General features: G+C 40.7%; 1 protein-coding gene across 1 annotated transcript in view; it reads left to right on the plus strand.

Annotated features, from left to right (window-relative positions):
- Positions 1-13,037, plus strand: part of IGF2R (insulin like growth factor 2 receptor) — a 138,421-nt gene that overhangs the window by 46,485 nt on the left and 78,899 nt on the right. Inside the window, exons 5-6 of the mRNA XM_024248233.3 lie at positions 9,291-9,423; positions 11,901-12,030. Coding sequence (XP_024104001.2) covers positions 9,291-9,423; positions 11,901-12,030 — 263 coding nt within the window. The remainder of the gene's footprint in view (positions 1-9,290; positions 9,424-11,900; positions 12,031-13,037) is intronic.

Here is a 13,037-nt window from a genome sequence, read left to right on the forward strand (position 1 = left end):
ACCTCCTCCATTATTAGTAGAAACACTTAGGTGTCTGAGAAGTATTTTAGGCGACAGGCGACTTTGCTTTGAGGATATGGTCGAAATGAGTTCAAGTGCCTTTGAGGCTGTGAGTAGGTGTAGGTCGTTTGATTAACTCTATTAGCTCTCCATGAATCTCTGACAGCAGGACTGGGGAAAAAGGTTAGTGGGTTAGAGCATTCCTGCAGATTTCGTAGCCTATTTCTAAGAGAAATTTGAAAGCTAAATATTAAGCAGTTAACTTTTGTAAATAGACCTGTCTGTGAATTGCTTCAGTCTAAAAGATAAAATTTTGGGAAACTTATCCACAGAAAATAATAAAACTACTTTGAAATGATTGCAGAGAACATGAATTTTTAGAATATTCTTTGGAAGAGGTAATTAAAATGATGCCAGTGTATTATTTTGGAAATAAAACTTATAGGAATGTTTCAGATAGTCATGGTTCACTTGGTGACCAGGGCCTTTTTTACTCTGGGGGGATTCCTTTCTGGGCTTGAGTTCTTGCTGTCATGTGGAAGTTGGGTGCCCCTACTTCATGAAACTGTACCGCAAAGATGTGGGTGCCCCTACTTCATGAAACTGTACCGCAAAGATGTGGGTGCCCCTACTTCATGAAACTGTACCGCAAAGATATGGGTGCCCCTACTTCATGAAACTGTACCACAAAGATGTGGCCTCAGAGCCATGGTTTCTGTCCTGGACAGGGAGTCTTGCAGCCTAGGGCAGTTTCACCATTTCAGCACAGACCCTGATATAGTTTGGATTTTGTCCCTGCTCAAATCTCACATTGAATTTTAATCCCTAATGTTGGAGGTGGGGCCTGGTGGAAGGTGATTAAATCATGGGGGTCCCTCATGAATGGTTTAGCACCATCCCCTTGGTGCTGTCCTCATGATAGTGAGTGAATTCTCATGAGGTCTGGTTGTTTCAGTTTCTGGTTGTTTCACTCTCACTGTCTTGCTCCTGCTTTTGCTATGTGATATGCTTGCTCCCACTTCACCTTCTGCTGTGAGTAAAAGCTTTTTGAGGCCTCCCCAGAAGCCGAGCTATGCTTCCTGTACAACCTGCAGAACTGTGAGCCAGTTAAACCTCTTTTCTTTATAAATTACCCAGTCTCAGATATTTATAGCAGTGCAAAAACAACCTAATACAGACTGCTTGGAACTGGGCTGGCTTTTTTGGCCTGCTGCCAGCAATGGGCCACAGATGGGAGACTCACTGAGTTAAGGGCATTAGAACTTGGTGGGTCCTGCTATTGCCTGCTATGCTGTGGAGCTCAGGCTGCACCTCTTTTTACCATGTGGGCTCTTTGATGTAGTAGAGGCGCCTCTGTCCCTCCCTAGAATGTTGCCCTGGAGGCCCGCTGATCACCATTGGAGCCATTGCTTGTCTCAGCTGTTGAAAAGCCTGAATATGTGCTTGCCTGACCCAGCTCCACCCAGCTTTCCTTCCTCAACCTGCCTTGCTGGCAGAACACAAGACAGTGATGCTTAGGTGTCCCATGGCCCCATCCATTGTCTGGGACATGGGGGTAGCCTCCTTGTTAACAAAAGCCAAGCATAAATCCTGTTGCCACCACTGCAGCTGCCTCTTTCCCGCAAGTACCACTTCCTGGCCAGGAGATGAACTTGCATAGCCCATCTGCTGACACAACGGTGTACACAATTGCACAGTGCTACGGCAGGAGACAAGCTTTCCATGACCTCAGTTACCATCATCCCTTACCACACCCTGGCTACTCAGGAGGCCCTGAGCCTGCTCACCAGCCTGGTATATCACTACTACAACTGATGTTTGAGAAAGTCACCACACAAAGCCTATCTATAACCAAGGAATGCATACAGTCTTTGACGCTGAAAGCGTCCAGAAGCAAAGCCAAATAAAACTATGCAACATACATTATAGTCACATTCTCAAGGCAGGGGGGAAACCCTCTAGTCAAAGCAAAAGTAAATTCAAACCAAAAAGTGACAGTTTCTCTAGATGAGAAGGAAGCAGGGTAACAATTCTGGAAATATGAAAAAGCAGGGTGTTACAGCACCCTGAAGGATCATATTAATCCTCCAGAAACAGATCCTAACCAAAGTGAAATGCTTGAAATACTAGTTAAAGAATTCAAAATATTAATTTTAAAGAAGCTTAATGAGATACATGAGAAAGTTGAAAACCAATACAAAGAGATCAGAATATCAATCCAGGATATAAATGAGAAATTTACCAAAGAGATGTTTTTAAAAAATCAAATAGAATTTCTAGAAATGAAAAATTTATTATGGGAATTATAAAATACAGTTGAAAGCTTCAACCATAGACTAGATGAAGCAGAAGGAAGAATCTCAGAACTTGAAGACAGGTCTTTTAAATTAATCCAATCAGACAAAAACAAAGACTCAAAGGAAATGAACAAAGTGTTTGAGAAGCGTGGGACTACATGAAACATCCAAACCTATGAAGCATAGATATTACTAAGGGAGAAGAACAAACAAAGTTTGGAAAACGTATTTGAGGAAATAATTGATGTAAACTTTAGTCTAGCAGGAGATCTAGACCTCCAAATACAAGAAGCTCAAAAAATTCTAAGGAAATATGTTGCAAGAAGGACTTCACCACAACACGTAGCCATCAGACTGTATGAGGTCAACATGAAGGAAAAAATCCTGTCCACGAGAAAAGTATCTAATCACCTATAAAGGAAACCCCATCAAACTAATAGGGACTTCTCAGGAGAAACTTAAGAGCCAGAGAGATTGGGTTTCTGTTTTCAAGCTGCTTAAGGAAAAAAAATCTGTCAACCCTGAATTTTGTATCCTGCCAGAATAAGTTTCATGTATGAAGGAAAAATAAAGTCTTTCTCAGACATGCAAATGCTGAGGGAATTTGTCAGTACTAGATAGACCGTACAAGAAATACCCAAAGGAGGTCTACACAGGGAAACAAAAGTTTGATACTTGCTATCATAAAAACACACAAAAGTATAAACACTCTTATAGAACAATTACACAAACAAGACCACAAAGCAACTAGGAAACAGTTGGCATTATGACAGGAATAAAACCTCACATATTAATATTAACTTTGAATGTACATGGATTAAATGCTTCACATAAAAGATACAGGTTGGCAGAATGGATTTAAAAAACAAAAAACAGAATCCACCCATATGCTGCTTACAGGAAAGCCAACTAATTGGTAAAGACATAGACTGAAGCTACAGGGATGGAAAAAGATATTCCAGGCAAATGGAAATCAAAAGCAAACAGGGAGACCTACCTATACTTAGATAAAACTGACTTTAAATCAACAACAGTAAAAAAAAGAAAAAGATGGTCATCATATGATAAAGAGATTATTTAACAAGATGTAACAATCTTAAATATATATGCACCCAACTCTAGAGCACAAGATTCATAAAACAACTACTAGTAGACTTAAGAAATGGACAGCAATACAATAATAGAATTCAATCGCTGAGAAAGAAAATCAACAAACACTGGACATAAATAGGAGTCAGGACCACGTAGACCTAACAGACATTTATAGAAGATTCTACCCACAGCCGCAGAACATATATTCTTCTCATCAGTGCACAGAACATTTTTCGAGATGGACTATCTGTCATACCAAAAAATAAGTCTCAATAAATTGAAAAAAACCAAAATGATACCAAGTATCTTCTCAGACCACAGTGGAATAAAACTAGAAATCAATTCCCAGTTCCCAGAGGAACGCTCATAACTATACAAATAATTGGAAATTAAATAGTGTGCTTCTGAATGAATTTTGAGTCAACAGTGCAATTAAGATGGAAATTAAAAAAAATTGAAACAAATGAAAATGGACACACAACATAAAACCTCTGGGATACAGCAAAAGCAGGGCCAAGTGGGAAATTTATAGTGTTAAATGCCTACATCAAAAATATAGATCACAAATTAACAACCTAATATCACACTTCAAGGAACTAGAAAAAAAAGAAAAAACCAAATTGAAACGTAGTAGAACAGAAGTAACAAATACCAGAGCAGAACTAAATGAAATGGAGACCATAAAATGCAGTACAAAGGATCAAAAAAATGAGAAGTTGTTTCTTTGGAAAGATAATATTCATAGACTGCTGGTCAGATTAACCAGAAGAGAGAGGATTCAACCAGAAATAAGAAAGTAGACATTACAACTGATACCGCAAAAAAGATCATCAGAGACTACTATGAACATCTGTGTACTCACAACCGAGAAAATTTAGAGGAAATGTATACATTTCTGGAAACATTCAACTTCCCTAGATTCAACCAGGAAGAAATAGAAATTCCAAAAAGACCAATAACAAGTATTGGGATTGAATCAGTAATTTAAGAAAAACAAAACAAAACAAAAAAAACCTCCCAACAAAAAAAGCTCAGGACCAGACAGATTGACAGCTGAATTCTACCAGAGGCACAGGGAAGAACTGGTACAAATCCTACTGAAACTGTTCCCAAAAATCAGAGGAGGGGATCCTCCTTAACTCATTATTTGAAGCCAATATTATCCTGATAACCAAAGCCAAACAAGCACACAAGAAAGAAAGAAAACTAGAGACCAATATCTATGATAAACAGATTCAAAAATCTCAACAAAATACTAGCAAACTGAGTGCAACAGCACTTCAGAAAAATAATACATCACGATCAAGTGGGTTTTATTCCAGGGTTGCAAGGATGGTTCAGCGTATGCAAATCAATAAATGTGATTCACCATTTAAACAATTAAAAACAAAAAAGGTATGACTATCTGAGGAGATACAGAAAAAGCATTTGATGAAATTCAACATCCCTTAATGAAAAAAAACACTCAAAAAATTATTAGAAGGGACATACAGCAGAATAATAAAAGGCGTATACGACAGAACCACAGCCAGCATCATACTGAGCAGGGAAAAGTTGAAAGCATTTCCCCTAAGAAGTGGAACAAGACAACGATGCCCACTTTTTCATCTCTCCTATTCAACATAGTACCGGAAGTCTTACCTAGGGTAGTCAGGCAAGAGAAAGAAAAGGCATCCAGATCAGAAAAGAGAAAGTCAGTGTGTCTCTGTGTGCTGATGATATGATCTTATACCTAGAAAACTCTAAAGATTCCTCCAAAAGTCTCTGAGATTTGATACATGAATTCAGTAGTTTCAGGATACAGAGTCATTGTACAAGAATCAATAACATTTCTACATACCAATAATGATCAAGCTGAGAATCAAATCAAGAACTCGATCCCATTTATAATCGCTAAAAAAAAAACCCTACTAGAAATACATTTAGCCAAGGAGGTGAAAAATCTCTACAAGGAAAACTGTAAAACACTGATGAAAGAAATTGTAGATGGCACAAACAAATGGGAAAGCATCCCATGCTCATGGATTGGAAGAATCAATATCATTAAAATGATTATATTGCCCGAAACAATCCACAGATTCAGTGCAATTCCTATCAAAATGCCAACGTCATTTTTTATGGAATTAGAAAAAGTCCTAAAATTCATGTGGTCCCCCAAAAAAGTCTTAATAGCCAAACCAATCTTAAGGAAAATGAACAAAGCTAGAGGCATCACAATACCCGACTACAGATTATACTGGAGGGCTATAGTAATCAAAACAGCTAGTACTGATATAAAAATAGACACACATATCAATGGAACAGAATAGAAAACCCAGAGTCAAAGCTACATACTTACAACCAACTGATCTTTGACACAGTTGACAAAAACATACACTGGGGAAAGGACACCCTATTTAGTAAATGGTTCTGGGAAAAACTGGACAGCCATATGCAGAAGAATTAAACTGGACCCCTATCTCTCACCACATATAAAAATTAACTCAGGTTGGATTAATGACTTGAATGTAAGGCCTGCCTGAAACTATAAAATTCCCAGAAGAAAACGCAGGAAAAGCTCTCTCGGATCTTCGGCTAGGCAAAGAATTCATGACTAAGACTTCAAAAGCAAATGCAACAAAAATAAAAATAGAGAAATGGGACTTTATTAAACTTAAAAACTTCTGCATAGCAAAATACATAGGCAGCAGAGTGAACAGACAACATACAAAATGGCCAAAAGTGTTTTTAAACTCTACATCCAACAAAGGATTGATATCCAGAATCTACAAAGAATGCAGACAACTCAACAAGAAAAACCACAATCCCTTTAAGAAGTGAGCAAAGGAGATGAACAAACATTTCTCTAAAGAAGACATGCAAATGGCCAAGAATCTCCTAAACATACTCCACATCACTAATCATCAGAGAAATATACAAATTATTATAAAACCACAATGAGATACCCTCTTATACCAGTCAAAAATGGCAATTATTAAAAAGTCAAAAAAAACAGATGTTGGCAAAGTTGCAGAAAAAAAGAGAACACTTATACACCATTGGTGGGAATGTAAATTAGAATGACCTTTATGGAAAATAGTATGGAAATTAATCAAAGAACTAAAAATAGAACTACCATTTGACCCAGCACTACTGGGTATCTACACAAAGTAAAAGAAATCTGTATATCAAAGAGATACCTGCACTCGTCTGTTTATTGTGGCACTAGTCACAGTAGCAAAGATATGGAATAAACGTAAGTGCCCACCAACGGATGACTAGGTAAAGAACACACACACACACACACACACACACACACACACACACACACACACACACACACACACACACACACACACACACACACACACACACACACACACACACACACACACACACACACACACACATGGTATACCACTCAGCCATAAGACAGAATGAAATCCTATGTTTTGGAGTAATATTGATGGAACTTGAGGCCATTATCTTGAGTGAAATAACTTAGACACCACATATTCTCACTTATAAGTGGGAACTAAATAATACATACACATGGACATAGAGACTGGAATAATAAATATTGGAGCTTCAGAAAGGTGAGAGGGTGCGAGGGCAGTGAGGGTTGAGAAATGAGAAATTTCCTAATGGGTACAATGTACGGTATTCCAGTGCTGGTTACACCAAAAGCACAGACCTCACCACTGTGCAATATCCATGTAATACAACTGTACTCGGTCCTCCTAAATCTATATAAAACAAACAAAGAGGCACCCCCTTAAAGCGCAGGGTCTTGCCAACTCTAACAGTGGGGTTTCTTGATGTTTTTTAAAATAAAAAGACCGTTAGTTCATAGGTATGAGAGACTGGTCATAAATTAGAACCAAGTAAGGATGGATTGAAATACCCACAGGAGGAACTCCTCTTCACAGTTTATAGAACAAATATGGAACAAATATTTACTGAGCTCCCACTATGTTCTAGGCATCATCTTTAGCCTGCAGTGACAAACCCTTGACCTCAAGGAGCCCCTATTATAGTGGGGGGAAAATGACAAAAGTCAGCAGATGGCAGTACCTAGTATCATACATCACAGTGCTGTGAACAAAAGTAAGGCTGAGTACGGGAGACAGAGAGGTGGAGAGTGCTGTTTTAGGTAAAGGTGTCAGAAGAGGCCTTACTAAGGGTGATGTTTCATCAGAGACCTGAATGAAGTGAGGGAAAGAGCCATGTGTATATTTGGGTAAGCGCATCTCAGGTAGAGAGGACTTTTGAGTTTCAGGAGGGCAGAATTGCATCAAGAGGTGAGTGTGGCTGCGTGGAGTGAGGAGAGTGGTGGGGAGGGTAGTGTTATGACGGAGTTCGAATTTCCTTCTCAGTGTAATGGGAAGCTGCTTTGAACAGGGAGAGGTGTGGCCTGATTTAATTCTGAAGTGCTAATCCTGTGCTTGTGGAGACATGGGCTGAGGTAGTAGGGCATTGAAGCTGGAATTGGGGGCCAGTTAAGATACTGTTGCAGGCAAGAGATTATGGTGGCTTGGACAGGGTGGCGATGGTGGAGGTGATAAGAAGGGAGTGGATCCAGGATTTAGTCTGAAGGGAGAGCTGGCAGGACTTGCCGATGGTTGGATGTAGACTGTGAGAGAGCTTGGCGGTGGGGCAGGGGGACCTTAAGGTTTTGGCCCAAGCAACTGGTTGAATGATGGTGCCATTTGTTGAGATGAGGAACACTGGGGTAACAGTAGGTTTTGGGGGAGAAATCAAAGGCTCATTTTAAATACATGAAATTTGAGATGGTTTTGTGTATCCAAGTGATGATGATAAACAGCAGCAATAAATAACACTTATGCCAACCTGCCAGGAGCTGTACCCCAAGCTTCACATACATTAGCTTACTCAGGCCTTGCAGCAGCCCCCTGAAGGAATAACTGTCATTATTCCAGTATGGCACGTGGGGAAACTGAGGCATGGAGGTTAACTTCATTCATGGTCATGCAAAGTGTTCATGCCAGAGTTTGAACCCCAAGCGTTCTGCTTCGAGTCTGTGCTCATAAACGTAGCTCCTGCTGTTGTTGGCTGTGTAAGCCTGTAGTTCTGTGGAAAGGTCAAGGCTAGAGACATGAATTTGGGAGTCATTGGCAGACATTAATAACCATGCACGAGGTCACCAAGGGATTGGGTGTAGACAGGAAAGAGGGCTGCTCAGTAAGCTGTGGCACACCTCTGCATTGAGAGTCTGTTAGAGGGAAGGTGAGAGGTGTTTCCAGGAGGCTGAAAAAGAGCTGGAAGTGGGGCAGAAGAAAACCAGGAGCCTGTGGTTGCAAGCCACAGGAGAAGGGGTTTCATGAGGTGGGGAATGATCAGTAGCATCCAGTGGCACAAGAGACCATGTAACGGGAAGGCTAGGACAAGAGCACTGGATGTGTCAGCAGAGATGTTTTGGGTGACCTGGTAAGCAGGGTTTTGATGGAGTGGGAGACAGCAAGCTGATGTGACTGTGTTCGAGAGAATGGAAGGTAGGAAGAGGAGGAGATGTGTAGAGACAGTTGAAGGAATTTTGCTCTAAGTTGCAGAGACATGAGATGTTAGCTAGGGGAATGTAGGGACCAGGAAGGACGTTTGTGAGGTGGTAGATCTCATGGCATGCTGAGGGAAACGATCCAGTGGAGAGGGAAAACCTGGCGATGTAAAGTGAGAGGAGATGATTGCAGAACAGTCCTCATGAAAGAGAGAAGAGATACCAAAAAGAACGCAGAGGAGCCAAGACGTTTATTGACTTTTGCCTGAGTTCTTTTGTTATTAGGGGACACCATAGCATGATGGTCCCTAAGGAATGGGGAGCAGTGTTGTGTGACATTGGTCATAAGCTTTTCTGATTGACCAAGATGTATATTGAAGACTCACTTTTCTCTTCCTCCCTTCCAGGTGCCATGCTATGTGTTTGATGAAGAGTTGAAGAAGCATGATCTCAATCCTCTGATCAAGCTTAGTGGTGCCTACTTGGTGGATGACTCCGATCCAGACACTTCTCTATTCATCAATGTTTGTAGAGACATAGGTATGAATCTTTGTGGGGCTGAGGGGGTGGGTGGTGAGGGATTTCTTTTATGGCTTCAGTATCTTTGCCTTTCTACCTTTATTTCTGTTTTCACATCCATGTTTCTGATTAGGCCCTCTAATAAAGCTTTTGTCCCAAAAAATGTTCTATTTGCACAACCCACCTCTTCTTCCCCAGTAGATTCCATGCCTCCTCCCCAACCCCTGCAGGTTCCATCCTAACTGTTGGTCCATTCCATGTGGGTGTTCTCTCGGCCAGACACCTTGGGTTTCGGGATTCTGCAGTAGTGAGGGTCGGTCTTGTTCTCTGTGTGTGCCTGAATCCCTTGGCTCTGAGTTACAGGCTGGGTAAAAAAGAAAAAGTACCCAAGGACTTGGGTACTTGGTCGGGATGCATATTTGGCCCAAGCTGACTTGTTCCTTTCTCTGTACTTGCCAGAACTGGTGTGAGAAGCTTTAGCTTAAGCTTTAGAATCTTTGATAAATTAACTGAAGACCATAAATAAATGGTCTTTATCTAAAAAGGGCCATGAAAAGTTTTACTAAGCCTTTGACTGGCCTTCAGCTGGTTTTGCTAAGCCAGGTTTCTAAAACCCAGCTTGATGTTTCCCTCAGGGCTATGAATTGTTAGTCCTGTAGGCCAGGACTTGTCTTTCTGCAGTGCTAGCCATGAGTAAATTCTGCTGGTGATTAACTAATCAAAAGGTCATTTTTAGTGTTTTTCTTTGTTTTTTATTTCTCAAATAGTACATAATGCTTTGCCCTTAGAAAAGTTTGGAGAAAATTTTAAAAAATAAACTCAATACATGGAAGTATTGCTGGATAGTAGATGAGTATTACTTTATGATTATTCTTTAAATTGTATATATACATTATGTACTATCTTGTTTGTGTATTATTTCTAAACAGTTAAAAACAGTAAGTATACCCCATTCAGGGCTCACCAAAAGTAACCAATGATAACTAGATTTTTTTTGTGTGTTAGAGTATTACATCTTTCTTTTGTTCTCCAAGGATAACCTTTATTGATTTTTTGGAAAAAGACTAATGCAGTCTTTGTCTTAAATGGGTCTGTAACTCAAGTTTGGTTATAAAGTTGATGAGTTGTAGATTATTGAATTCTGAAATAATACGCTATTTTGATTTGGAAAACATTTAGGTTTCTGGTCTCTTAACATTTTACAGAACATCTGAATTTGCTGAGTATTTTCTTACAAGTTTTTTCTTTCCAATTTACTGGCAATTTGAGCGGAGCTTGAATGACTTTGATTCACAGTAGACGTGCCCTAGTTTTTACTCAGACATTCTCCATTCCCAAGAAATTGCCCCAAGTCTCAAACCAAGATTGAATGTGACCCTCAAAACCTCTTGGATAGCTTTGGACTTGCCGCCACATGCTTACCTCCTTGCGTCCTCAGGGCACTTGCCGTATATTCTGCCTTTGGTATACCAAGTGGATTGTCTTACATTGAGTTCCCATGAGGGCAAGGAGCCTATGGCACAGCAGATACTATAGGTGGAACAAAGCAGTCCGTTTGTGAAATTTCATAATTCCACATAATTTCATAATTGTTTGGAAGGGTTGAGAGTTAAAGGTTTGCTTACCTCTTCACTAGCTGGTGCAAAGGTAGATAACCCTCCCCATCTTTGATTGATAAGGCAGGTAAAACTTAAGGGAGGTAAGATTATTCACTCACTCATTCGTGGGAGAAGGGTTGTTTGAATCCCTTCTATGTGCTAGGCACTAATCTAGGCACTGGATTATAGCATTGAACTCACCACAGTTCCTGTTTTCCTGGAGCTTTAGTTAGATAGGAGAAAAGATAGATAGTAAACAAATAAATCCCAAAGTATACTGTGTAAGGTATTGAGTCATGGTCATAGAAATGAATGGTAAAGAGCAACCTAGCTGTAATCACAGCTGTTGCTACTGGCAATCTGTAAAGCCTGCGTGATGTTCTGGACATATTCTGGGCATGTTTTCCTCTTTAATCCTTCCTCAAACCTGTGCAGTAGCACACTGGCAATTGGATAGTTTTGTAGTTAGACCAACGTTATAGACATAGTAAGTGGTCGATTTAGGATTTGAACCCAGAGCTGTGGGTTCTTTCCACTAATCTCCTAATTGTTCCAGTCATCTGTGGAGTGCCTGCATTTTCTAGTCTTTGTAGCTTGAAAGGGGATAATGCTAATGTTGTTGTACCTCGAGCAGAGGATGGGTACGTTTCTTAATTACAAATAACATCATAGCCTGTTTCCTGTGCACCTCTTATATACCAGTGCAGAGCCAGTACTTTACATTCCTTCATCCTGAGCTTTGTTTGCAGAGGGTTAATGGCTTGCCCGAGGTTTCAGAATGGTTACTTAGGGAGACTTTTAGGAATTCAATAATGTATTTAAAGGGACCCTGGATCTAAGGGTACGTGTGATTATCACTCCTGACACCTAATCTGATTTAATGTAATACATGATTTTCAGACACACTACGAGACCCAGGTTCACAGCTGCGGGCCTGTCCCCCCGGCACTGCTGCCTGCCTGGTAAGAGGAGACCAGGCGTTTGATGTTGGCCAGCCCCAGGAGGGACTGAAGCTGGTGCGCAAGGACAGGTCAGTCGAGGCCTCTGATGCTGTTGGCGTTTTTAATCTCCAGCAAGGACCTGACTTTCAGGGAGCTGCAGGAACATCCTTTTTCAGCAGGGCTTGGGATAGTCCCTGCAGCATTACTGCTTCACATGTGCCCGTAAGATTGTTGGTCATTGCTGTGAGTCACATAGTCTAGTGTGCATGTCTACTTTCTAATCATTTGTCTCTTATAGCAGTAAAACTGTATCTCATGATCCAGTCCATAGTACATACCTGTATTTACCTCATGAAATAATGTCTATCTTAAGGTGCCATCTGATATTTTCATTCTGTGGCACCCGTGAAATTGATTTTGTGTCCATTGTGTTCTCGTCTTGGGAGGGCAAGAGACAGGAGGGGCAGTTTGCTGGTGACCTTCACTGGGACATGACAGGGACCTTGGTTCCCAGTGGGGAATGGTGTTCCTTATAATGTGTTGTGCTGTGTACATATGCTCTTGTACTGCCTTTGTATCTTGCCGTGGCAGACATATGCATTTCTCTAGTGTGTTGCACATGATCATATCCTGAACTTAGATCAAGGATTCACATTTTCTCCCCATTTAGAGGCCTTTGGTAGACACCTTGTTGTGCTTGCTCTAGTCTGGAGCTTGTGGCATGTCTGGGTGGTTGTAGGGAGCATGTGCAATTATAATGGCACTCTGTCCAAAGAAAAAACTCGAGTGTAACCTAAGGGGAAAAATGTTTGGAATTTTCTATGTGTGTGTCTGTATTAGTTTGCTCAGGCTGCCATAAGAAAATATGATAGGCTGGGTAGCTTAAACCACAGAAATGTATTTCCTACACAGTCTAGAGGCTACACGTCTGAAGAAGGTGTCACCAGGGCTGGTTTGTTCTGAGGCCTCTCTCCTTGGCTCGTTAGATGGCCGTTTTCTGTGTCTTCACATGGCCTTCCCTCTGCGGGGGTCTGTGTCCGAATCTCCTCTTCTGATAAGGACACCAGTGATTTTTGGATTAAGGCCCACTCACGCG

The sequence above is a fragment of the Pongo abelii genome, chromosome 5 (genome assembly GCF_028885655.2).
Source record: "Pongo abelii isolate AG06213 chromosome 5, NHGRI_mPonAbe1-v2.0_pri, whole genome shotgun sequence".
Lineage (NCBI taxonomy): Eukaryota > Metazoa > Chordata > Mammalia > Primates > Hominidae > Pongo > Pongo abelii.